This window comes from Wyeomyia smithii, chromosome 3 (genome assembly GCF_029784165.1).
Source record: "Wyeomyia smithii strain HCP4-BCI-WySm-NY-G18 chromosome 3, ASM2978416v1, whole genome shotgun sequence".
Lineage (NCBI taxonomy): Eukaryota > Metazoa > Arthropoda > Insecta > Diptera > Culicidae > Wyeomyia > Wyeomyia smithii.
Genome location: NC_073696.1, coordinates 113537115 through 113562575, shown reverse-complemented (window position 1 = coordinate 113562575; position 25461 = coordinate 113537115). Strand labels below are relative to the sequence as shown.

Genomic DNA, 25461 nt, shown 5'->3' with positions numbered 1-25461 from the left:
ATTCACTCACTTGTTACTCACATGAACGCCGCGGTACTTCTGACCATTTGGCGGTTTTTCAATTCCTGATTCCCCTCCTTTTACCACCCACCATTTTCTTACCTTTTCCTGAATTAATTTATGCCCACCCCCTCAGGGTTGTATTTTATCAATTCTTGTGTTTGTGTATCTTACTAACCTAACTAATAACATTATTTTTATTTTAATCTACTAATCCTACTAACAAACTACATGAAAATAAATAAGAAACACAATAGTTATAATTAGGGACAGTGGTAAATCGCGATTTCGTGGGAGCCGCGAATCCCGCGAAATCCAGCATCGGCCGCGAAATTCACTAAAACCCGCGAAATGCCGCGAAAGTAATGGAAAACACCAACATTCTATGTCAATTATGAAACATTTCGATTTGAAACCTACGAAATTCATGAAAACCAGCTAGACGGACAAAGTTGAATATTATAGGCACCCAGATAGCAGCGCGACGCCTTTTTCTACGCAACCGAAAAGATGAAACAGTACTAAATCGCTCACTTACAACGCGATTTTGTTAACCTGAGTTGAATTGTCTTCGAGAGATTTGGCTGCTAGATCCACTTGGACCAATGGTTTTAGTAACCTACATGATATGATAAAATCCAAGCTGCGAGATGAGCTGAGGGCGTACAAGCAAACATTTTTTTAATATCCGACAGTGAGATTGGTTTTATAATTTAATTCGATTCGCGGACGTTTTCTTAAACTTTCCCGGTTTTTTATTATATATTTATCGATTTCCGGAAACTCGGGTAAATTACCGCATATTAAATTAAATAAAACAGTTTCTTGTTTTTTCCTTAAAAAAATCTCTTCATTAAGGTTGCCGCGAAATTACCGCGATCTTTGAACATTTTCTATTTTGCCACCCGCGAATTTTGAATTTTTTTGCCGCGAATTACCACTGTCTCTAGTTATAATATACATACAGCACATTTTAAAAATACTAAGGACAATTTGTAACAACGGTTACAAGCTCCTCGAGCCCGTCATGATCACAATACTCTTGCTGGAGCTTCTGTCATCTAAGAATCGTGGTCATTTCGTTCCGTGTTCGTTTATACTTGGTCTCGAATTCCCCTTCATACCAGTCATTTCTGTTGATCGGGGCCTCCACTCCTAGTGTCGCCGTTGCGGTCTCCCTGATAGCTGTGTGAATCCGGCACCAGCCACCGTGGGTATTGCCGCTTCGAGATGCTGCGAGTATTCCTCTGCGGTTCCGGACCTGCTTGAAGTTGAGGTGTAGGGTTTGGATATGCCGTGCGCGATACACGGTCAACAGTTTCTAGCGCAAGCATGTCGTCTGAGAAAACCCGAGCGTCGAAAATAACATAGTCAATTTGGTATGCTATAACATTTGCATTAAATGGACAAAAAATGCCGATTTGTCACATGTTCACCTTCACACGCACTGACGAAGCTGTAGTGGACAGAGATATTGTTTGAGCTATTTCACAAACCATAATGGGAGTGCGAGTGTCGGCAATATTTCTGGCGAATACCGCACAACTATATTTTGTTGGAAATCCAGATTCGAGCACTGAATATTGTGCATTTAAATAGAAATTATCAAAACGTCACTGATGAACTGGCAACCAGGCTCAATCCCGATGTTTATTTTTGTTGTTCTCGCAACACTGCAACCATCTCAGCCACCACTGCGCTTTCAGTCCGGCTTACAAAAACAAATACATTGAAATCATACCCGCAGTTCATGTTGTGTGAACACGCAGTTGTTCTATGTGTTTGTAATGTCGGAAAAAAATCACAAGAAGGTTGTATGCAAAGCCACGACCGCAAGGTTGAAGTAGAATACTTTTACAAGAAAAATAACTGCTTGCGTGTCAGTCATTTTTTCTAGTAAATAAACGTTGACCGTTCATTGGCAGTATTGTAATTTCTTTTTGTCTGATATTTTGAATGAAGTTCATTGAATATTTTTGAATTTTGTGCAAATGAGAAGTTGAAGTGCTGCCGAATTGTAATATGCACATTTAATGCGACATCATTAAACGGGAACGGAACAAAGGCTACGGTTATGCAGAACGCGAATGCCGCCGCGATGCGATTCGCCTTACCGTGGTGAAATGTATAGCTCTTTTTAAGGCGAAGTAGAGCTATACATTTCAACAGATTTCGTCTTGCCGAATCGCATCGCGCCGTTATTTGCGTTCTGCATGACCGTAGCCAAACACTAAGCGACGCAAACACGCAATAATAGTCAGAGTATGCATGTAGATGAAGATAATTAACTTTGGATAATAGCGCAGAACGAGAAAATATTAACTCTTCAAATAATCATTTGTGTTCTTCAAATTTCAGTTGTTCAATTTAATATCCGATGAAATGTTTGTTTATTATCTGATGAAGCTCTTATATAGGCCAAATGATGCATTCCCAATTTACTAGGTCCATAACTCTGCCGACCGTGCTTGGGAAAGCGCGGTATAACGACCAATCAGAGGTCGAATTTTGTGTTTTGACAAGGCTTAAGAGTTTTTAACAGTACAATAGTTCGAATGATAAAATTGCAATTTCATGCATTTGGTAGGAATCTTAGAAGATTTTCTAATCGATTGCTGCAAAAACGAAGGAAATTCATCGAAAACTAACCGATTTATTAGCATTTGAAATTTTTCTCACTTTTTTCAGTTTTAGATTTTCATTTCACATCCCTATGTAGCCGAACTTCCTGAGAGAAGTATTCAAATTCAAAATTAAATCTTCATTAATTCATTTGTTGTCCTTATAAGGACAATTGTTCAATTTATCATAGGATGTAGTGTTTATCTTACATCTCTGTGTTACCTTGATAGTGAGGACTAAGGCGCACGGTCAACACAATGAGAAAGGTGTTTTCACATTGAAAACTAGACACGGCTTTACTGGAGGAAGTGTTGGCAAATGCATCTACCCCTAATACCACCGCTATCATACGAAAGCGCGTCGTTTCATGTGGGGAATATCAACAACGAAAAATGACGCGCGTCTAAGCATTACCCGAACAGTTTCGCCGGCTGCTCCCATTTACTTCCACATCGGCCTCAGGGAAGTACCGGCTGCATCTGCATCTACCGCTGAGGCTGTCACTTTACTGCTATTAGCTATTAACTCTTCAAATAAGTGTGTTATTAGCTCTCAAAAGAACAATTGTTCAATTCAAAATCGGATTCACGCAATCGCATCTCTGTAATATTACCGACAATGATATTCTTCTGAACAAAATGATACACCTTTCCCATAAGGCCTCTGCTATAATAGACGCGAAAAGCGACGCGAACCGATTCGCTCGGCTGTAGGTTAATGTACAGCCATCAGTAGAGCTGCACATTTACCTACGGCCGAGCGAATCGGTTCGCGCCGCTTAAAGCGTCTACTATGGCAGAGGCCTTAGAGAAAGTTGCTGGCTGATGTATTCACTTCATGCAAGCCTGCTGCTGATGCTTCCCGCTACCACACTGAAACAGCATTTTAGTGAAGGGAGTGTCATTGCATCAGCTGACCCTGCTACTATCGATGCTGATATACCCGCTGCAACAGCTACGCTATGCATAGCAGCTGCAACTGCAACGCTATCCGTAGCCATGCCACAGTTGTGGCCGCCATTGGTATCCGCTATACCTGCATCTGCTGGCCCTGCTGCTATCGATGATGAGATCCGCTGAAACTGCTACGCTTATCCGCAGCCATGCCACAGTTGTGGCCGCTATCCGCTATCGATGGTACCCACTGCTCGCTCCCGCTGCTGCTAAGGGAGGACTTCTGTCGTCGCTGTTCAGAACTATTATGAGCGGCTTCGACTAAAACAGGCTCTTATATAGGGATGAAAATAGGAATGAATTATTTTTCGTACGTGGTGGAATGATATAACTTGAAAAATATGTGTGACTTATTCTGGCTCAGAGCGATCATTTGACAAGCTCCACCTCTTTTTTCAGTTTCTAAAGTTTTTCCTCAGTTTCGTAGCACGGATGCACAAAAATGATTTCTTGTGAACATTCTGTCGAGCCGGACCGATAGCACTCTCATTGAAGCAACAAAATAACATGTTTTGTGTCGTGTTGTGCACCTTGGTTGAAGAAAATGTTCCCGTCCCCGTGTCGCATGTAAGCAGATTATTGCGTTCAGTAGACAGTAGATAGTGTATCCAGCGAATAAACACCGATGGTGCTCTCACACACGCAACGGTTTTAACCCGTATCTTATTGCGGTTTGTAACATCAAACGATTTCGTTTGCTCGCTGTTGCGTCTTGCATCATGTTGCAACTTGGCAGCTGGGAGACGACGAAATTCTGTTTATGCTGATTGATTGAATCGACTTCATATTAGCTCTGCATAGTCGAACTAACTGCTTTTGTGAATGCGTTCTAACAGGGCAGTTTATTATTCAATGTCGGTTATGCTGATCGCAGCCTTTGTGCTGCCCCTACAGTGGGGGGTTTACTAAATAAAGTAAAAATTAGACAACTACAACAGAATTTGATTGCATCCCGCACAGAATGTCTGCTTGTGTTGATGCCAGAGAATTATTAACCTTCAATTATTTTATTTGCCTTGAAAAAAGCATTTTGCGGTTCAAAATCGGTTGCAAATTACAACCTTTGAGCTGCCCTAACATTGGGGGAATTAAGATACACGGACAACATGCACTGTGGAAGCTATTTCACATTAGTAAATTCGACGGGTGCGACAAATTTAAATTGCTAGGATGCAACACAGAATGCTTGCTTGCGTTGACAAAAATTACTAACTTTCAATGACTTATTTATTTGCCTTGAAAAAGGCATTATGATTTCCAAAATTGGATTTCCTGATGGCAATCTTCATGTTGCCCCGACAGTGGGGGAATAATGGCAGTCTGGCGACACACTTTGAGAAAAACCGCGCTGCTCCTGAGACGTGGTGACCAACTACAGGGCTAGTGCTGCTGCTAAGGAAGGACGACTGCTGTTGTCGCTGTCTAGAACTATTATGAGCGGCTCCGGCTGAAACAGGCTCTTATATAGGCCAAATAGCATGTTTTCAATTGCAAGGTATATGATCCTTTCGACCGTGCTTGGGAAGCAAGCATATAACGACCAATCAGAGGTCGAATTTTTCGTTTTGACAAGGCTTGACTATTTTCAATAGTACAATAGTATGAATAATAAAATTATAATTATCTTATTTTGGGAAGAATCTTAGAAGATTTTCCAATCTATTGCTGCAAGAACGAAGGAAATCCATCGAATACTAACCGATTTATTAGCATTTGAAATTGGACATATTTTTCACTTTTTTCGGTTTTAGATTTTCATTTCACATCCCTATGTAGCCGAACTTCCTGAGAGAAGTATTCTACTTCAAAAGTTCGGAAATCGGAAGTCCGACTTCCGAACTTTAATTTAGTGCTGGCGCCACAATAGAACGATTTGGAGCGAGAGTTACATGTTTTCGTGATAACGAGAACTGGTTTCGAATAAACTGGGAGAGTACGGATGCGAACGAAAGAAAAAGAACTTGGTAGTGTACAGTCTGTAGGCTACAGGCAACAAGAATGAGTATCAGTATGATCATATACGATTGAACAGAGGATGCATGCCAGACAACTAATAGGTGAGAAAGACATCGGAGAAAGATTGATTCCTTCCTTCATTCAGTTGGTTAAATTCGGCAAAGACGGACGCAGAAAATGACGGGCAAATGGGACATGCACGACCCTGAGCGACAAAAAGCTCCAAAGGAAGAGGAAGGTGAAAAAATTGGCTATATCGCTGCGTGTGCTTGGCGACCCGACGAACATAGACATACATGTCAGGAAGCAGTAGTCCCTTCTACTGATCTCGGAGCTGCAGGGAATGATGCAGCGGCAGCGGCTGCTTAAAATGGTCGAGTCGATTTTCCCGGCGAATCGCGACGTGGTGGTGGTGATGGACGAGACAAATCTCACCCTGGATGGCAGCCTACTTTTACTACTCCCACGAAGGAAGGGAGCTCCGAGGTAAAGTTCGTTTCACACCAAGTTCCTCAAGAAGGTGCTGCTGTGACTGACAATCAGCAAAAAAAAATGTCATTCCTGACTGGTCGTGAACGGGGAAATTTACTTCACGAAATACCTCCCGGAAGTTGCATCATTCATCAAGAAATACCATAACAGCGAAGACGCGGTGTCCTAGCCGAATCTCGCGTCGGCTCACTACTCGAAGCGATCGTTGGAGGAGATGGAGCGACTGAATATCGATTTGGTACCCAAGTCGGCGAACCCGCCCAACGTTCCCCAGCTGTGTCCCATTAAGAATTTTTGGGTAAACCTAAGGCGTAAGATTTACTCCAACAATTTTGTTACGAAAACCAAGGGGGAATTGATAAATAAAACAAAAAAAGAACTCCAAAACATGCCTACACTCATGTTTTCACCATAATGGCGAATGTTCCTGTTAACTACCGAAAAGCCGCTCGCAAGGGCGTTAAATTTTTGTGCATTGGAAATTCAAACTCAAGTACGTTACGCTGGTCAGGTAATCACCAAGTAGTTTTGTGGATGTCTTTGCAGGGAAAGAAAATACTTCTTACTACCAGTCGTACGAAATCTGTAAAGTTAGCGCATCGCTGGTCGTTGTTGTCGTCTCGGTGTGCAGGACCGCCCAGGTCCGATCACCGGATTGTACATTTCTTCCCTTACTATCTTATGTCCTCGATAGCGATATTGATATCTCGACGCGTGCAGCTAACGTGGAGTTTTTTCAGCTGCATGAAAAACAGTTCTTTCTCGACATCGGGTCTTTCTTCGTGAGGACAGTGCACGTTGAGGATGGTGTTGTTGTAGACACGGCCTGCCACTTTATCACACGACTCTGCATCCTGCAGAATACTATAAAGTCGATACCCAGCGTGTTGGTATTGCAAATCCTCCATACCTTCGCTTTGCTCCAGTAAAGTTCCTGGAGTCCAACAATGTCGAAGTTGCGGGTCAAGGTTGCATGTTCAAATTTGGGGTGTCAATTCCATTCAATTGGCCGCGTGCCGATAACTTATTCCACAAGTACAAATATGATGTATACGACAAACTTGCAGTGCATGAGTAATGCTACAAGTTTGTCGAAGAAAGCAGCGCTCTAACTCTTACGCCTAAAGTGTGAGAGCCAATATTCAGTGGGATATTCAGCCAATATTCGCGGTGAATATAAAAATATTCACCGCGAATGTTGGCTGAATATTGCATTGAATATGGGCTCTCACACTTCAGGTATTAGAGTTACATCAATGCACTATTCGACAAACTTGTAGTACTACTTAGGGACTACAAGTTTGTTATACATTGTTTCTCAAAATTGTACTTGTGAAACCAGCGGCAAAAGGCACCTTTAAATTGACCTTGCGAGCTGATTGAACCTCACAGCTGATCTGTTCTGCTGCCATTCGTTAACACACGAGCCGAGGGTTTTTAACTTCGGCACATGAGGCAACCGAGGGCTTGCAGTTTCGGGGAACACACAAGCATTGGTCGCCAAGACGAGATCGACAATGGCATAATAATGGATAGCTTGATGGTAGTCATCGCATACAACCACCTACAATATTTTTTTCATATGTAGTTTTGTAAAAATGGAGCGTTTGAGAAAACACGTGTTAGCAAGCGGGCTCCCGAGGGCACACGAAGTCGGGAACACTCGGGCCTTTGTTTGCCGACGCTTCTGAAGGGCTGTTTTATTTAGAACACTGTGAGTTTTCGTTTTGTATAAGCACTGAAGGGCAATGAAAATGCCCTTCGTGGCATCGCTTAGAACACACACGCAGTGGTGTGGTGGGTTTGGACATGCCTGAGTACTGACGTTCTGTAATCTACAATTCCATGTACCGAGCTTCCAATCGTCCTTATATTTCCGCTCGTATTTACTTCTTGAGCGCTGGTGTTTTTTTTTTTTTTTTGGCAATCAGCCTTACTAAATCTGCGAATGCCTAGTCTCGCTAAGAGGCTACTGTCTTGGGCATAGTCGGATTTAGAGGGGTTCAGAGACGCCATGGATATTTCCGTTTTGTGTATGCTCAGAATATTGAGATATTTAAAGTCACAGACAAACAGACGTGCTTCTTCGAAGAAAAATCCTGAAAAATCTTCGTCCTCATTCGAAACGTTACACTCGTGTGCCACCATGCCTACCAACTTTTTCTCTAAAACAGTTTTTGTCTTTGCTAATGGGTGTGCGCGCTTGCTTAAATTAACACCAACGGCATCACTGATGGTTTTTGTCGTTGATAATGAATGTGCACGCTTGCTTATAGTGACAATAGCGGCATTATTGCACACTGAGCAAAATTTCAAAATCATCGTTTGTTTTCTGGTCGATGAAACCGTCATCGAGTGGCACGTCTGTTTGTCTGTGTCAAAGTGATGAGGGACGTATATGAAATATTTTTAAAGTGAGTTGTGCTAATGCAGCAATGAAATATAAAAAAATTATTTATAATCCTGAAACCTTTGATCCCGGGCATCGCCGGGAACGTGTAACTAGCACCAAATAATTAGGTATGTATAAGTGACATCGATCACATAACACCTTAGATTCTCACAAGATAATTCTTTCTTTCACGCTCTCAAACCTTGAGCACTACCCAGTTTACAACACATATTTCAAAAACATTGGACGGATTTCGAATAGTTTTTATTGATTCCATAATATTCTAAATAATTCCAGTGCGTTGCACATAAACAATTTTTTTTTAATTATTTAGATATAAAAAATTTTGTAAAATTTTATGTTATAGTAGTAGAGTTAGAACCCAGTTATCAGTCCCAGTTGACAATTGTTTGTAGACAGTTTAGAAACCGCCGACTGCAATCACATGCAAAGTATGTGTGATATCCAACAATAAAACATTTGTTTTACTTCAGTGCGTATGTGAAAGGAATCAAAACTTAATTTATTCTCGTGAGACACATCTAAATTTGATCAACACCATGAAAAAATCGGCATATACTAGCCTAACACTTGGTATCAAACACGTCCATAAATGGAAAGCTGGCACGCTCCGGTCGCAATAAATCTAATAAGAAACATACAGTACCCGCGTAGCCTTCGTATAAGCTAAACGGACGATCCGGGTTGCGTGCGTATCGGATGAACTCTTCGTGCGTTAGAAACTCCATAAATTTAATCGCTCGATAGAGGTATTTCGGGTCCGCTGTCAGTCTGTAGAGAAGTAGGAAGACGTAGCCATTGCCGGCAACGCCATGGCAAATGCCAGGACCTTTGCGCAGCAATCCTTTGCGCCAAACTAGGTCGGCACAACGAACACATGATTGCAGATATTTTTGGTCCTTAAATATAATATACGCTTTTGCCATCAGATATACGATTCCGGGTGCACCATGACACCAATGCACTAAAGTTTCATCTCTCGTTCGTTGTATATAGTCTTGCAAAGTTACAGGAAAATTTCCTTCCGCATCCTGAAGAGATAGAAGGCTGTTTATTGTTGCTCGTACTGCCGCCATTTCATTACTATTCGGATTTCCCTGGAGCGGTGACTCCAGTAACATGTGCATTATCGAAGATACACCGTGAGCAGCTCCCAAATATTCATCTCCCCAGCAGTGATACATCAAAGGAAAGGGACTTCTTTTAGCAGCAGAATACCGTTTTCCACTATCGATTATAATCCCGGAAATAACATTCATTGTTTCATGCGAAAAAAGCCTTTTATCGATATTCTGATGCAGCCAGTATATCCCGCTTAAATATCCGGCTCTTCCGAAAAGCAGTTCATCGCTTCCATTTTTATTGAAATCGATTTTTTTACATACCGTAATTCCTGATGCGAAATTTCTCAGATCTTCGTCCATCTCTTGCCGTTGTCCCATCTTATGACAGACCACTGCCGAAACCGCATATATACCAGCATTGCCACAAAGAAAAGAACAGCGCTCCTCCGGTCGAGCAGCATAACGTATTGCTTTTTCTTTAGCGTTGGCCACATACTGCTTAGCGTACTGCAAGGCTTCAGCTCCAAAAAGTCCCATTTCATATAATCTCAAAAACATATAGGCGATGCCAGCATCGCCCACGTAGAGATCACCGCGATGGTCACTGTTTCTGCCTGGACGAGTGTTGTCCACGATGAGATTCACGTACGATTGGATCAATCCGTGAATGTGATCATCGTTTCTAACTACCTGGCCACCAGCGTAGTCCTGGAACGTATTTTGGAAAAAACGACTAGGACCATGGCCAGACATTTTAACACAGCTGTTGCACAACAGCCCTGCTGATTCAAAATTCACAGAAAAATCGATAGAACTTTGATCTGTAACAAAACGAATTTATAATCTTATAAGCTGAAATTTTAATCTACATAGCAAATTATAGGAAAAAACCAGAAAAAACGATGGGAAGATTCTCACCTATCGATCGGTTGCTACCACCTTTCCAGTTTGTTTTGATTCTTTATTTCTTTTTGGCCTTTTGGATTCTCTAGGGATGTCAAAAACCTCACTAGCTGAAGTAATGGACAATTACATAGCAAAGTGTGTGAGACACGGGTATCTTATTCTTGCATGACATAAAAAGTCAGGGGTATGACGTTTAATGAATATCTCGTATCCTAAATCTTAATGCAACATGGCGTCATTTGTTCAGTACGCAATTTGAAAATCATGATTTTTCTTGACCACAGTGCAGTTTACATGAAGATATATTATCATGTAAATGGTGTTACTAAAATTATTACAGTTACAATCGGGTTGTTTAGCTAGATCAGTTTTTTATATCATCTGAAAGAGTTACATTTTCTAAGTAAAACTTGATCTTCAAAAATTTTCTATTGCTGTCCTTCAATTTTTAAATCACGAATAATAACTGCTCGAAATCTCTTCGAAATCGCTACAATGACAGTTCGCTCATATACCAACTGTCATTGTAGCGATTTTGGAGCGATTTTTATTCTTCATTTATAAATCGAAGGACAATGATATGAAATTTTAAAAAATCACGTTTTGCTAAATAAATCAAACTCTTTTAGCTTATATATAAAAATCCGAAATCCGTGAATAGCTAAACAACCCATTTGTTATTTCTGGCAAATCTTGTCGTATCGTGCTGTGTCAGTGGTACCACATATTGTGATTTCAGAGAAAAATTAGAATTTTGCGCTCTAACTGACAACCGCAACTGACAACCAAAAATGACAATCTCAGACAGCACCGATGGAAATGCGACTCATGAATTTGTTTGTCAAAGCGTATGCACTCTTAATTTACTTCAATTGAAATTGAATAGCATTGACCTAAAGCCGCCTTGATTCCTTGCCCTCGATTATGTAGCAGAGCCGCATTGATATGGTTTGCAATCAGAATGTTCTACGAATAAACTATTTATAATTCATTATTTGAAGTTGCTTAAACAGTATGCAATATAATATAGTTTTCATTGACTGGTGAATGACCGCCGGTTAAAACCTCAACAAAAAATGTATCAATGAAATATATGGGAAAAAGATCTCTGAATTTCGTTCAGAGATTTAGAGGTACGGCTCAAGAGTTTCGTCTTCTCGAAAGAAGTCACTATTCTAAATTTCAGCACAATCGGACTTCGGGAAGTCGTGCGGGTAAAATTATACTTTTTTACCAATGAAAAAAAGTTCGATAGCAAAAAAAATGTGATACCAAATTTCTTAGAGATGCCATGGCAATCGCCAAAAACATGCGAACTTTAACAAACCCGTACTATGTTGTCGTATTATGTTCACAAACCGATCTAAAAATAGGCGAAATGGTGCCCATCGATGATGGCAATAAATCGTACATGCCTTTGATGATGAATATGATATTCTTTGCTCGATCAAGACAAACGAAAACCTAAGAAACAAATAAAAAGACTCTAATTTACTAATGAGGTGTAGAGAATAAAACTTATTCGGATATTTTTGTATTTCAATTACGAACATTTCACTAACCCCAGTTGAACGTCTATCGAGTACTATTCCTCACAGCACTTTTTTACTAGTGTTTGAGATGTCTGTCAGTTGCGGGTGTTGCTTCTTCTATTTCCTTAAAATACCCTGCATTCTATTTTTTTGTGAAAGGACAATACTAGCGATGGGAATCGGAAGCGAAGGTATCGATATTTGGTATCGCGATATATTGAAACGATCCGATATCAGGTAACAAATATATCGTAATGAAAGTATCGATATTTCAAGATTATCGCAATATCGAAACGGGTGAAGTGCAGAACGAGAAAACGAACGAAACCGAGAATCTCGCAGTTTGCTTGTGAGCAAGTTGCATTGGTTTGTTTATAAGCTTAATAAATTTTTCAAATTTTCAAATGGATCAAATATTTTCAACGGTGATAGATAAAACAGTAAATTTATTTAAAATGGAATAAATCAAAGTCGTGATTCACATAAAAATACGAACGAAGCAGTTGAAAAATATGCTGCTTGTTGGTTCGAATAACAACACCAACATTCCGGCGCAATAGTGTTCAGAGATTATCTACGATGAAAGGATCGTAGCTGTGACTCACTCCAAAGATTTAACGATGTATAAACGAAAAATTTGCAAACAAGAAAAACCTAGGGACAATCATTCATATTTTATTAATACACTTAAGTCGCTTTTTACGCGGGGGATACGTGCCGCGTAAATTCTGGAATCCGCGTAAAAAACCGCGTAAATTTCGGAATCCGCATAAAAAAACCGCGTAAATTCCGGGGAATTCGCGTAGAAAAAACCGCGTGAATTCCGGAATCCGCGTAAAAAAAGCGTAAACTCCGGAATCCGCGTAAAAAACCGCGTGAATTCCAGAATCCGCGTAAATTCCGGAATCCCCGTAAAAAAAACGTGTAAATTCCGGAATCCGCGTAAAAAACTGCTTGAATTCCGGAATCCGCGTAAAAAAAACCAGCGTTAATTCTGCATTCCGAGTGAAGTAAAACCGAAATCCGCGCAAAAAAATACCGCGTAAATTCCGGAAAATCCGCGTAAAAAAGGCGCGTAAATAAAACGCGTAAAAAGCCGCGTAAAAAACCGCGTAAAGAGCGACCTTAGTGTATTCATTTTCTCGACGATTTCCCGATTGTCGATTCTAGTGATAAGTATCACGGACAGTCAGGGAAAATCCACACCACTGTAGACGCTGCTAGAGAAAACTGTATATTAGAGAAAAGACAGCACTCACCGTTAAGGCAACTATCAACATCAAAACGAGAGAGCGATTATCGTGGTTCTGAAAATATTGGATGACATGTGATGTATTATTTGTATTTCATTGTTTCTATGGACACTAAAAGCCCCGGTAGAATCTATTCTGGTAGGACTATTTCGGGGGCCTTGTGAAAGTAATTTTATGAAATGAAAAGAAAAAAAACATTTTCACAAAAAATCAATTTTCGTTGTAAACATTTCAGTTCATGGATTTCCAAGGGTGCGATGTGTAATTGTCATAATGTGCGTGATAACAAAAGAATATTCTCTTCCTTTTTTCCCATGTTTTTACATGCAAATATCAGCAACACTGCCAACGTGAATTTTCTTCCGATATTTTTCGAGTATCAAATGAATATATATATATATATATATATATATATATATATATATATATATATATATATATATATATATATATATATATATATATATATATATATATATATATATATATATATATATATATATATATATATATATATATATATATATATATAAAATATCGCTATCGGATAATATTGCCTGCTGAAGCATCGATGCCAAATACTCGATATATCAAAAAAAGTATCGATACCCGCGGCATCGATAAAGTATCGCACATCCCTACCACATACATAGGACATATGTAACACTGGCGTTTTTTCTGGTACACGTTGCCCCATATACTCCGTACCTCGTCCTGTCCAACTGCTCGACGAATAATAAACAAAATGAATTTTCTTTTTCTCGGCTTTTCCCCACTTTAAATTTTCAGAATAATGACCAAATGTGTTAAAAACATCCAACTAAAATTATAATAATGGTATCAACTACCTAGATAGAATAAACTTAAAAAAGGGCACTCTTATTCTACGTTCTCATTAGGGTTTGCAATCCCGGGAACGATTTCCCGGATCCCGGGAACAGAAATCTTGATTCCCAGGATTCCCGAGTTTCGCGAAAAATTTTGTATGATTCACTATAGTTTCTTATGCAATATTGCAATAAAATTAAATACGTCAAACTGGTGCGACCTAAAATAAATCATTCAATAAAACTCAAAGTCAGTATAGTATTTCAACCGAGATTTCAACGTAAAAATCATCTTTGCATGTTAATTAATAAGCCTTCAAATGCTCTAAGACCGACTTATTTTGAGTCGTATTGAACTGAATATTTAGTATTCTATCGTTTCCTTCCGGTTTGTCTCGGTCACACAAACCACCGAACGGCGAAATAACGAAATAACGTAGTTAATTGGGCTGTTTAGCTATATCAGTTTTTATATCATCTGAAAGATCTGCATCTTCTGAGTAAAACGTGATTCAAAAAAATTTTCTATCGTTGTCCTTCGCTTTTTAAATCAAGATTTAAAACTGCTCGAAATCGCTACAATGACAGTTCGTCCATATACCAACTGTCATTGTAGCGATTTGGAGCGAATTTTTATTCTTCATTTAAAAATCGAAGGATAATGATATAAAGTTTTAAAAAATCACGTTTTGCTCAGAAAATTACACTATTTCAGATGATACATAAAAATCGGAAATCCGTGAACAGCTAAACAACCCAATTAACCAAAACAGCTAAACAACCCAATTAACCAAGATTCCTCGGAATCTTACGTTCTACTCAATAATGATATAATCTCCAAAAGGGTTTGAAATGTTGTTCTGTCAATAAAAACTAGATTTGAGACGCAGTTTATTTAAAAAAATCACAATGGCATAGTAGAGATGGTCGGGTTTCGGGTTTTCAAACCCGAAACCCGAACCCGACCCGTACCCGACGGGTTCGGGTCGGGTTCGGGTTTGAAAATGTCGGGTACGGGTCGGGTTCGGGTTTTGTGAAAAAAATATTTTCGGGTTTGGGTATGCAAACCCGAAACCCGACTATAAAATCTATGAAATCTCGGGATCGGGTTTCACAATTTCGGGTTCGGGAAATAAAATTTTCTTGTTCGGGTCGGGTTCGGGTTTGAACGAATAAAAAAGTTTCGGGTTCGGGTCGGGCTCGGGTTTTGACCGAAAAAAAAAATTCGGGTTCGGGTCGGGTACGGGTTTGAAAAACATCAAACCCGACCATCTCTATGGCATAGCAAATATATTTAAATGAAAATATAATAGCGAATAGGTTTGCTACCGCTCAAGTAGTAAATATTTGTTGTAGTGTAAAAAACATTTTACAAAAAAGTCCGTACAAAATATAGCAAATATTTTCCGCGTCCAATGCCTGCCTAACACTCAGTTTTCTCTTCAACAAACTGAAAGATTTGGACACCAGTTTTTAAAAGCTGTAATCGGTGATTTGAAAGTATTCTGGAAATCGAACATCAGCGGTGATTCAGCAGACTTGAGCAAAGTTTTACAAAAGGAAAAAACATTTTTGAGCTTAACGGAAAATTGTGAATGAAGACCCTTAATTCTTCTCTTCTGCAAATATTAAAAAAGTTTTTTGTTACCTTTTACTGATAAACTTCATTTAAAATCTCATTTTGCTAAAAAATTTGTCCGTTCCCCGGAATTCTTGGGAAATGCGATTTTTCATTCCCGTTTCCCGGGAAATCGATTCCCGGAAATATTGCAAACCCTAGTTTTCATGAACCTTAGCTTTACTGCAGTATAAACTCAATAAGGTTTCTTATCATCGGGATTTTTGGGAGAAGCATGGATGCTTATGCCTAACTTTTTGGCTCCCGAAACCGAAACACCACCAAGTTTAACTGAACACGATGGCAATCTCGTTTTTTGGTAACCGTAGAACGTCAAAAACTCTAAAAAAGAACAATTTGTCGAATATCCGCACTGAATGCCGAACGTAAACGATTGTTGTGACGTCACAACTTTTTACTCGCCACCTCTGATCGCATATTGAAATCGTATCTGCCACTCCTTTGTAATACACCTTATTGGTATAAACTGAATTGTACCTGCACCTTTTTCATTAAGGATTTAGTTGAGAGAACACTGCTAGGTAATAAAACATCTGAGTTTCATTTCACAACACATAAGTGATGGGCCGTCAATGAGGGCTCTCTGTTTTGATTCTCTCTGCCGAATAAGTGTTGGTTTCGTTATCGGTGAGTAGCAAGAAATGGGAGAACCAAGAATTGATTAAACAGACTCAACAGACTAAATTCCACTTGTGTCAGTTGTATTTCACTATTTTAGCTGAGCATACGTACTTTGGGATTTACAAAAATTTACGCTTTGCTTAACCGTTTCAGTCGAAACCTGAGATCAAAACCAAACTATAACGCACAATATATTTAAGCACGTCAGGCACAAACACAAACCCAAGTAATGAGCTCAAACCTGTTTCGCGCGGTCATCATGGGGGCACCAGGTTCCGGCAAAGGTACAGTGTCTGCTCGAATAGTGAAAACGTTCAACATGAAATACATCTCTAGTGGCGATATGTTGAGAAACAACATACAACAAAAAACCGATTTAGGTAAAATAGCAGATCAGTACATTAAGGATGGAAAGTTGGTGCCGGACATTTACATAACAAAGTGCATTTTAAGTGAGTTGGAAAAAATTAAAACGAAGCCTTGGCTACTAGATGGCTTTCCGCGGACTTTGGACCAGGCTGAAGAATTACTTCACACAGAACCAATTAAAGCCGTAATTAACCTCGACGTGCCTTTCGAGGTCATTATTGAACGGTTGCAGAGCAGATGGGTGCATTTACCCAGTGGCAGAGTGTATAACATCGGATTTAACGATCCTCAAGTAGCTGGGAAAGATGACGAAACTGGAGAACCGCTTAGCCAGCGACCAGATGACAATCCGGTAGCCGTGCGAAAACGATTAGAAATCTACGCAGCATGTACCAAACCGCTAAATGAATATTTCGCACAAAAGGGTATTCTAGTTACATTCAAAGGAAAAACGACTGATGAAATATGGCCAAACGTTAAAAAATATTTAGAGGAAAACATTCCAAAATGATACTTTTGTAAACTAAAAACTAATCATCGGCCACTATATCAAAATGTTCCGGACTACCGGGCCGGCTAACAAAGTACAATCAGACTGATAAGAAACTTGAAAACATTCGTTATGGTAGAGATAAGAACAGTGTTATATTATGCGTTCGCATATTGCCAAATAAACGGTGCTATTGTTCAATTTGTTCGTTCAATTTATCTCTAAGATAGAAAGGTCTTTGCGGTATATGTAAAAGCTCATTATATCACAAACTGGTTGAGCTATTAAGAATTGCAGGTAAAAAAAGGAATGCCAAAAAGTGGTGTTACATAATCACTTGAATAATCACTCGTATTGTCGTATTAAAATCATACATTAGTATAGTCTTATAAACCTTACCTTTATTCATTTAAACTAGCTAATCGGTAATTAATTCTCGATCAGCACTCACAAATTCAATCTCCTCTATACGATTTCTACGTTCTAGAATCCACTGGTAAAAAAGAAACTCTGACCAGTCTTTAACAATCATCTGCTGATTAATGTCATATCGCACAACTGGTTGGAGCAACTCCCCAAAATTTGTTTCTGTTATCATATAGTCGGGATTTACTTCCTTCCATTGCAAAAGTGCCTCGTTGAGTTTATCTTTCACATGCTTTGTTAGTGACGTTACAACAGGAGTGTGCTTTTTGTTGTTCAAACTGTCGTGTGGATTATATGAAACAAGACTAATTTCTAGTTTTTGGCATGCTTCCCAAAGTTCTAGTGATATATTTGGCTTAGTACCGTCTATAAATAGCACAACCGGAAAGGGAACTTTGTTCAGTACTAAAAATTTGTAGAATATTCGAGTTACAAAATAACAAAATGTCTGCTTGGACATCATTCCCGTTGAACTATTTCCACTTCCATAGAATAACGGTACGGTTGAAGCTAGATCTAGCGATATTGTTTCTTTATAGGAGAATACAATCATAGGAAAGGTTAATTGACCACTAGCTGAAGTTATCAAACCAGTTGTAATCAAATCTGGACGATTTTCTCCTTTTCCGTCCACTTCAAAAAACCTCAACAGGTGGGTTCCTAATCCGAATTTGATCTCGTTGTATTTAAAAATACGTGAAGGTTCTGCAAACACAGCCAAACTGTCTAACTGCTGAAACACCTGTTCATAGCACTGTGACAACGAGAGCTGGGGACACGTTTCAGCTTCTGTTTTAAGATGTAATGAAACATGCGGGTGGCGTTTCTCAAATGATTTACACCAACTATCACCTGCAAAATTATACATTCGTTTAATTAGATTATAGTAAGATTGTAACAGACTTATAACGTACGTGGTGGGTTCGAGCAACATCTTTTTGCTCTTGGATAAGTCTCTAAAAGCCATTGTGCTGCTTCCAGCAAGTCCGGTCTACGTACTACCAGGCCCTTTTGGTTTACATCCATTAACCACGCGACCATTAGTTGTTCTTCTGCTGCTGTAAACATTAAGGTTGGGCCAATTTTACCGGTCCGATTGCGATCTTCATTGTAAGCTGACAAGGTTGACCGAGGAACTTTAAACTGTCGTGCAGCCCTATACAGACTCATGTTACTTCTATCTATTGCATCTATGGCTTGTCGGAGATCCTCCTTGCTGTACTGGCGTATTTTGCGTCCTTTTTTCGACATCTCAAATATTATTTATTGTTGTTAGTTAGCGTTTATAAAATAGTAACGAGTTTCCTCACCTTTTGTACACCTATATTATCACCAGACTAAAAGTTTACTAAACATATTATTAACGAATGTCTTTTATCCTTTTTATCGTTTTCACTAATTCACGCATCTAAACAATAACAATGTTCAGAGATGCCAGATATTTCTGAAAAATGTCTGCAACTGCTCGAAAAAATTTGCTTGATATCAAACAGTAGAGTGCCTGTAAATATATATACACACTTATTCTCGTTTTAATTGTTCAGTTATTTTTATTACGGTCAAGTTCAGTAAATTTGAAAAAATACTGATCATTTTGTAATTTCCTCAAAAATAACTGATGTCGGTTAAAGTTTTTACCGAATTACCGCTATACAAAAGGCACTTGACGAGCTCAGCAAAAAACATTGCTGACCTTTTCTGTAAACTAAAGTATGTTCTGCACTTTCATAAAGTTCAATAAATATTTGACGATCTGTCAGCACCTACCTAGGCGTTGCTGAAAACCCTTCAATTAATTTACTGAATTCTTGATGTTTGTTACTATACTGTTCGGCAATTTTCCTGCATCTGTCAAAACGAAACATCAAAAGTCCGTCATTTTGCAAATATTCAAAGAGTTTCGAAGTTGAGTTTTTCAAGTGTTTCGCGTGTGATTTAAAAAAAAAAAGAAATAAAATGGATATCGTTCCTTCAAATCTACAAGAAAACGACGTGGAAGAACACGATCTATTCAGTAAGTTGTTATTTATCAAATATGTACGTATTTGTGTATTTTAGTTGGATGTTTCATATCATGGCACATCCGCAACAATGATTTCACCCAAGATTCTATCTATTACGATTGAGATAATGCAAATCATTTCAGTCAGCATATGGAAATTTTTCTACCACAGGAGAGCAGTTTACTAGAAGCCTGCAATAAAAAGCCTATATTCATCATAACATTAAACGTATCAAGTTTTTACTTGAATGTGCTGGGAACACCAGTATAATCGATCCAAACAATCCGAAATACCTAAAATTATTCAAGGGTTGTAATAGCAGCTTTCACAATGGTCGTTTTTATTTTTCTCTTTTCGCTGTACGTTTACAGAACGCTCGGTATTTTTTGACGAATCGTCAGCTTTGTAAATTTACAAAACGCTCGGTAATTCGTGACGAATAGTCAGCATTGTGAATCACGACTCACGCAGCAATTTTTGATGAACACTTTGTAAATTTTTACTGAGCTATCTTCTATGTTTGACGTTTCAGCGAGAATGAAAAATTACCGAACACTCGTCAAGCAAATGAATTACTGAACAGATTGCTGATGGCTGGCTAAGCTGTTGAGAACTCGTTAAAAAGATTGCTGAGTTCGGTAAAAGAAACTAAGTGTGTAGAGTGGCGAAACTGTCAAAATTGGAATGAAAATTATCTGTCAGTGTCATTCCCATTGAGCAAACAAACCATGCCTATATGGCATCGCACCGTGTTTCAAGGGCTAACATCTCAGCATATGTGTAAACGAGTTAGCACATCACCGTTTTTTTATCTTACTGACAGCGGGCACAAATTAATATGAGCCCAGGACATGAGTTCATTGTCATTCACTGTTACTTGGTATAGGGATGCCAATGGCTTGAAACAAACTATTAAACTCGTGTGGGGAAAAGAGAAAGGATGTTCAGTGTTACCAGTGTTACTTTTGATGATACGGCGCCACTCTAGTTATATATAGACCATTTTACGAACTGACAGGTGGCACGGATCCTGCTGATATTGATGTTGCTTTTACGTGCGTTGTTTCAGTGGTTCCGAGCTTTCTGTCAAAATTTCATTCATGAATTGAGTTCAGAAACGTCTCGTAAAATGGTCTATAGGCACTCTATCAAACAGGACCACAGAGAACAGACATTTATGTTCATATGAAGAAATTTGAGAATTGTGTGTAAAAATTTGAATCAAAATACGGTAATATCACATACATTAGAAATACGTAACACTGGCGTTTTTTTCTGGTACACGTTACCCCCTAGGACAGGATGTGACACGTGACTTCTAGTTATTCTTCTTTTCGTTCAAAATAGCCCTCTTAAAACACGGCACGACGCTCGCCAGTGTCGCCAAAAATATTTAATAAAGAAATTTCAATACCTAAGATTTTTCAAGTTCTGGGTTACAATTATAATTAGTTACTTGATAATGGTTACTTAATGAATCTTAAATTGATTTTAAGATATATTTGGAATTATTTGAACTAGCCATGATTTCAACTAATTCCTCTTGCTTTTCTTGAATTAAATCTGCAATCGTTTATCATAAGAAGCTTAAAAACATGGTTAACATTTCGAATGTTAATTTTCATTTTCGGTGTATGAAAATGTTTCGAAAAGTTGTTGTGGTATGCAGAAACAGTGTAAACCAAGACTATCGAAAGTTTTTGCAGCACGGCCAACCATACCGACCAATAATAAAACCACAGACAGACGTCCAAGCAAGCACAAAATTGATCGAAAATTCCGTGTACATTTTTAAAGAGAATTGTGTTAAAAATCACTTGTATACTAGCGACGTCTGGTGACCTTATCGCTACAATACATTTTTTTCGCTAGTGTAGCTATCTGGTTAAGAATTGCTACTACAAAAATCTTTACATAAGTTTGGAACTCAGCTTGGACGTCTGTCTGCGATAAAACTTAACCGTGCGATAAACAAAATTGACCAATCAGAGAGGGCTTTCCCTTTGACAGAACTTTGGGCGATTTTTGGTTTCTCTTGTCTGATTTGACCTCCTGTCCTAGGTTGCCCCATAGTACTTAGTACCTCGTCCTGTCCAACTGCTCCACAAATAATGAACAGAATGAATTTTCTTTTTCTCGGCTTTATCGAGCCCCAAAGAAAATCCCATAAGGAACTGTCAAAAACCTATTTACAAAATCAATGCAGCATTTTTCAAGTAGGAACGAGACAAATGCAGGGCTACGCAGGTACACTGCTTTCAAAAACAACTGAAACAGTGATTTTGTTCAGAGTGTTAATTTTGTACCAACTTTTTTGTAAGATTATTTCTTCCTGAGTGTTACGTATTTCTCTGCAACAAAGGTATTGCAGCCAGATAGTGGATATTCTAGACCTAATATAAGAAACTCTCACATTGTAAAATTCAATACTTGATATTACCTACTGTTTACCTTGCAACTTCTCAAACGACTCAGCATCGAGTCTCTTTTTTAGTTCTTTCATGCCAATTATTGACAAATAGTGAACAAAACAGATCGTAGAAATAACGCGTGCGAACAAATCGACAGAGCAAACTAAAACGACACTTGAAGTATTTTTTCACCAATTAATGGGTAAAAAAATTACCCTTTTTTTCTAAGAATATATCTTCCTAGTGCGTACACGCTCATTTTTTGTTACTCTAAAGTGAGTTAGATATCACCCACTTTTGAAAAAAGTGGAGGTACCCTAATTAGGGTACTTTTACGGTTACTCACTTCTGAGTAAGGGCGTCATACGTCAAAAACTGAGTAGAATCTACTCTGTTCATGCAAACCAGAAATTAACGAAAATGAGTACAAGTTACCCAGTTTGCCTAAATACGGAAATTTAATGATTTCTGGTTTTTGTAAATCTGACTCAATAAATAAAATAAATTCAGAACAATCAAAAACACAGATTTATTTTTCATCGAAACATTAGAAAATTTACTAAATCATTCCCGTGTCTTCATTGAATGCGGCACTCAACCGGTTGACAGTTGCCCGTGAACTGTGACTTACATTTCTGTGCCAGATAATCCGTCATCATTCGTCACCTAATACTGCGAAGGATTTAAATTGCATCGATTGTTGAGCACTGTACATCTATACAAATGTTTACGTTTGTTATCACGAATAAAAGTCCGGCTTTAAACGGCATCGTAGAACATACAACATGCGGTTGTTCATTTTGAAGAGACCTTTTGGGTGTTTTCAAATCCTCTGCAACACTGATGTTGGACTGAAATTATTAATTGATTAAGAAATTAAAGATTTGATGACAGATCAGATACTTACTGCTAGCCAACGAATAAAAAGCGACACCAATTGTTCTTCGGAAACCGATAATATTGCTGTTGAAAACTTTTGACATATACATATACTCAGGGTGAGTAAACATCATGGATAATAACTCAAAACTGAGTAAACGTGGTAATTATGAAAATTTGGGTTAATGTTACTCAATTGTCCAGTACTCGATTACTCACTTTTTGACATTTTGCATAAGAATACCAAACTGAGTAGATCCTAATCAGATTAGAGTTAAAATAAAGCAGCGTGTACAATTTTACTTATTAAATTTTCACATTTTTAAATTTACCCAATTTTTGACAGCCGCATATGACAGTAAAAATGGGTACAGAATTATCCATTTCGTTTCGACTCTTAGGCCTCTGCCATGCTGAATGCCAACGCTATAGCGATCGTGCGAGATTCTTGCCGTAGGTTAATGAACAGCCGTAAATAGAGCTGTTCATTAACCTACGGCAAAAATCTCACTCAATCGCTCGCGTTGGCGTTCACCATGGCAGAGGCCTTACCGTGTAAGTCAGGTGAGTCCAGGTATAGACTAAAGAAACATAGATATCCAAGTTGGGCTTCGCTGTATATAATCTCCAGAGTCTATGTTTAAGAGTCCCGCAAAGATGAAACCAGAGGAACCAAATCAGTGTCAAACGAGGGTACCAATCGAGCGATGTAAATAAACAAGGTGATAATGTTAGGAGTGGATGAAAAGTGTTGTAATTGAGCGTAATAAAGAATATGTGTTTTTCCGAAGTTTTACTTACACATTTTAATCCAACATTAAACCTGTACACTGGTTCACTTAAATTTAACAAAACATCACCGGTAAAATCTTTCAAAACGGTGTACCTCGTAAAGAATTTCAAAAAATGATATTCGCTTATGCATGGTGAATAACAGAACTGTAGAGTTCTTGGCAACAAACGGCACAAAAACAGTGTTGCCGAAACGATAGATTTTCTCTTCGCGCGACTCTATATACCATAGACTCTGATAATCTCAAGGCAACACTATGAGCCGTCGGGTGAACTAAAGCATATCCACACGGAAAAATGTCATGGTATGCTTGACCAGATTCGCACACCCAGAAAAATATCATGTTACTTTCAATCAAATTTGTTCGGTGGTTTTCAATCGACTATCCTGTATGGTCTAGATAATTTGCAATTTCAATTTATTACAACAATACTAAAAATCAAATCCCGCGTAATTTTACAAATTAGCGTGAGTCACAAAATGTAAACATATCATAGATACTCTCATCAAATTGACGAAGGTGACGAAGAGAAAAAAAAGCTTTTCATTCACTTAAATGATTTTAAAATTGTTTATGTTGTACTATGCTATGCTTTGCTACTCGTTGTAAGTGAATTTTGAGGATATTAAAAGACGTATAAAACAACGATTTTCAGTCTGACACAAAATCCTGATCAATACTTTATTTTTGCTAAAAACTCATTTAATTACATACATAACTAGAATAATCAATGCAGTAATGTAAAACCTTAGTTGAAAATAGCGTTTAGTAGTATTCATCAGAATAAGTATTGTTTCGTTTTTGAATAGAATTTAAAAGGATAAGTGAAATTTTCCAAATTTGATTTTTTCAGTTCTTAGCAAATATTGATAAATCGATTTGAAAATTTAAGCAAGGAATAGTGAAATTGATAATGTATAAGATCATAAACAATAATCTGCAACGAAAGCTACAAAACGAATAGGAGAACACTGTACAGCATTCTATGACGGCTGAGGCAGAATTACTAATGCAAGCAGTGCCACAAAGGGATTAAAACTGTATGTTGGTTTTCAATCGACTATTAAAATTGATACAAACAACAAATGCATGAGTTATGTTAACGATTACTGGAGCAAGATCCCTGACTTCATGCATTTTACCCGCAACACCTTTATAGCGGTAAGTGCTGCCATCTTATGACCTCAAATGCCGTAATTATTAGCAAAATCGATTTATCATGCTCAATCAGCAAGGTGAATACGAAAACAAGATGGCAATACCGTATAAGGATATTGACAGGACCATACAATGCTATTGGAAAAAATGTTTCACCTTTCACCACCTTGTCAAGGTGCAAGAGAAAGGTATTGTCACAGATAACAGACCTCCAAGCTAGTTTCGCTTCATGTGTAAATAGATTCAACGGTTTTTTAGCATGTCGCAATACGCAGTATGGTGGCGCTAAGAACACTTAGTAGTTAACGATTTAATAAAATCGATAGTTTTACAGCTTTTATCGATATTATTGCAATAAGAAGGGTTGCGGTTTTTAATGTAGAAATTTCGAGCAGTCGTAATTTGTACACAATCGACAATTTTATTCCTTCCCAGCTTATATTTACGATAAATATGTTTGTTTGAATGTTGATTTGAAAAAAAAACACCCACCTTACATAATCAGTGTTATATCATAGCAAAAACAGCGACTCTATAACCTGTGATAATGTTCATGCGTCTGGTAGCTTTGACTGTAATCCAGCGCTGCCATCACTAAACTGGTTAGAGTCGCAAGTTGCAGAAAGATGTTGTTAGCATTCCAAACGAGTAAA

The 25461-nt window shown here is 38.3% G+C and overlaps 3 protein-coding genes across 5 annotated transcripts in view; 1 reads left to right on the top strand and 2 right to left on the bottom strand.

Annotated features, from left to right (window-relative positions):
* LOC129730955 (uncharacterized) overlaps positions 1-19000 on the bottom strand; it is a 61293-nt gene extending 42293 nt beyond the window's left edge. Inside the window, exons 1-3 of one of the 2 annotated variants that reach the window (XM_055690627.1) lie at positions 18874-19000; positions 18478-18814; positions 17537-18415 (exon numbers count right to left, since the gene is read on the bottom strand). In XM_055690627.1, the coding sequence (XP_055546602.1) occupies positions 17556-18415; positions 18478-18814 (1197 nt within the window). In that variant the 5' untranslated portion in view covers positions 18874-19000 and the 3' untranslated portion in view covers positions 17537-17555. Of the gene's footprint in view, positions 1-17518; positions 18416-18477; positions 18815-18873 lie in introns of those variants that run through there. The other variant, XM_055690626.1, reaches the window with a different exon arrangement.
* Positions 8918-10527, bottom strand: LOC129730954 (lanC-like protein 3 homolog). 2 transcript variants are annotated; one of them, XM_055690624.1, is made up of 2 exons: positions 10419-10527; positions 8918-10321 (listed from the first exon to the last, which is right to left on the bottom strand). In XM_055690624.1, the coding sequence occupies exon 2, from the start codon at positions 10251-10253 to the stop codon at positions 9000-9002; it is 1254 nt and encodes a 417-aa protein (XP_055546599.1). In that variant the 5' UTR covers positions 10254-10321; positions 10419-10527; the 3' UTR covers positions 8918-8999. The 2 variants fall into 2 exon arrangements, with proteins under 2 accessions (XP_055546599.1, XP_055546600.1); XM_055690625.1 differs by having other exon boundaries at positions 8918-10344; positions 10419-10453.
* LOC129730956 (GTP:AMP phosphotransferase AK3, mitochondrial) lies at positions 16308-17338 on the top strand. The gene has a single exon (XM_055690628.1). It carries the CDS (start codon positions 16508-16510, stop codon positions 17156-17158), a length of 651 nt encoding a protein of 216 aa, XP_055546603.1. The 5' UTR covers positions 16308-16507; the 3' UTR covers positions 17159-17338.
* Positions 19001-25461: the final 6461 nt, after the last annotated feature.

Coding starts and splice junctions, on each gene's coding strand:
- LOC129730954 (XM_055690624.1), bottom strand. CDS start 10,253: ATGTCTGGCCATGGTCCTAGTCGTTTTTTCCAAAATACGTTCCAGGAC.
- LOC129730956 (XM_055690628.1), top strand. CDS start 16,508: ATGAGCTCAAACCTGTTTCGCGCGGTCATCATGGGGGCACCAGGTTCC.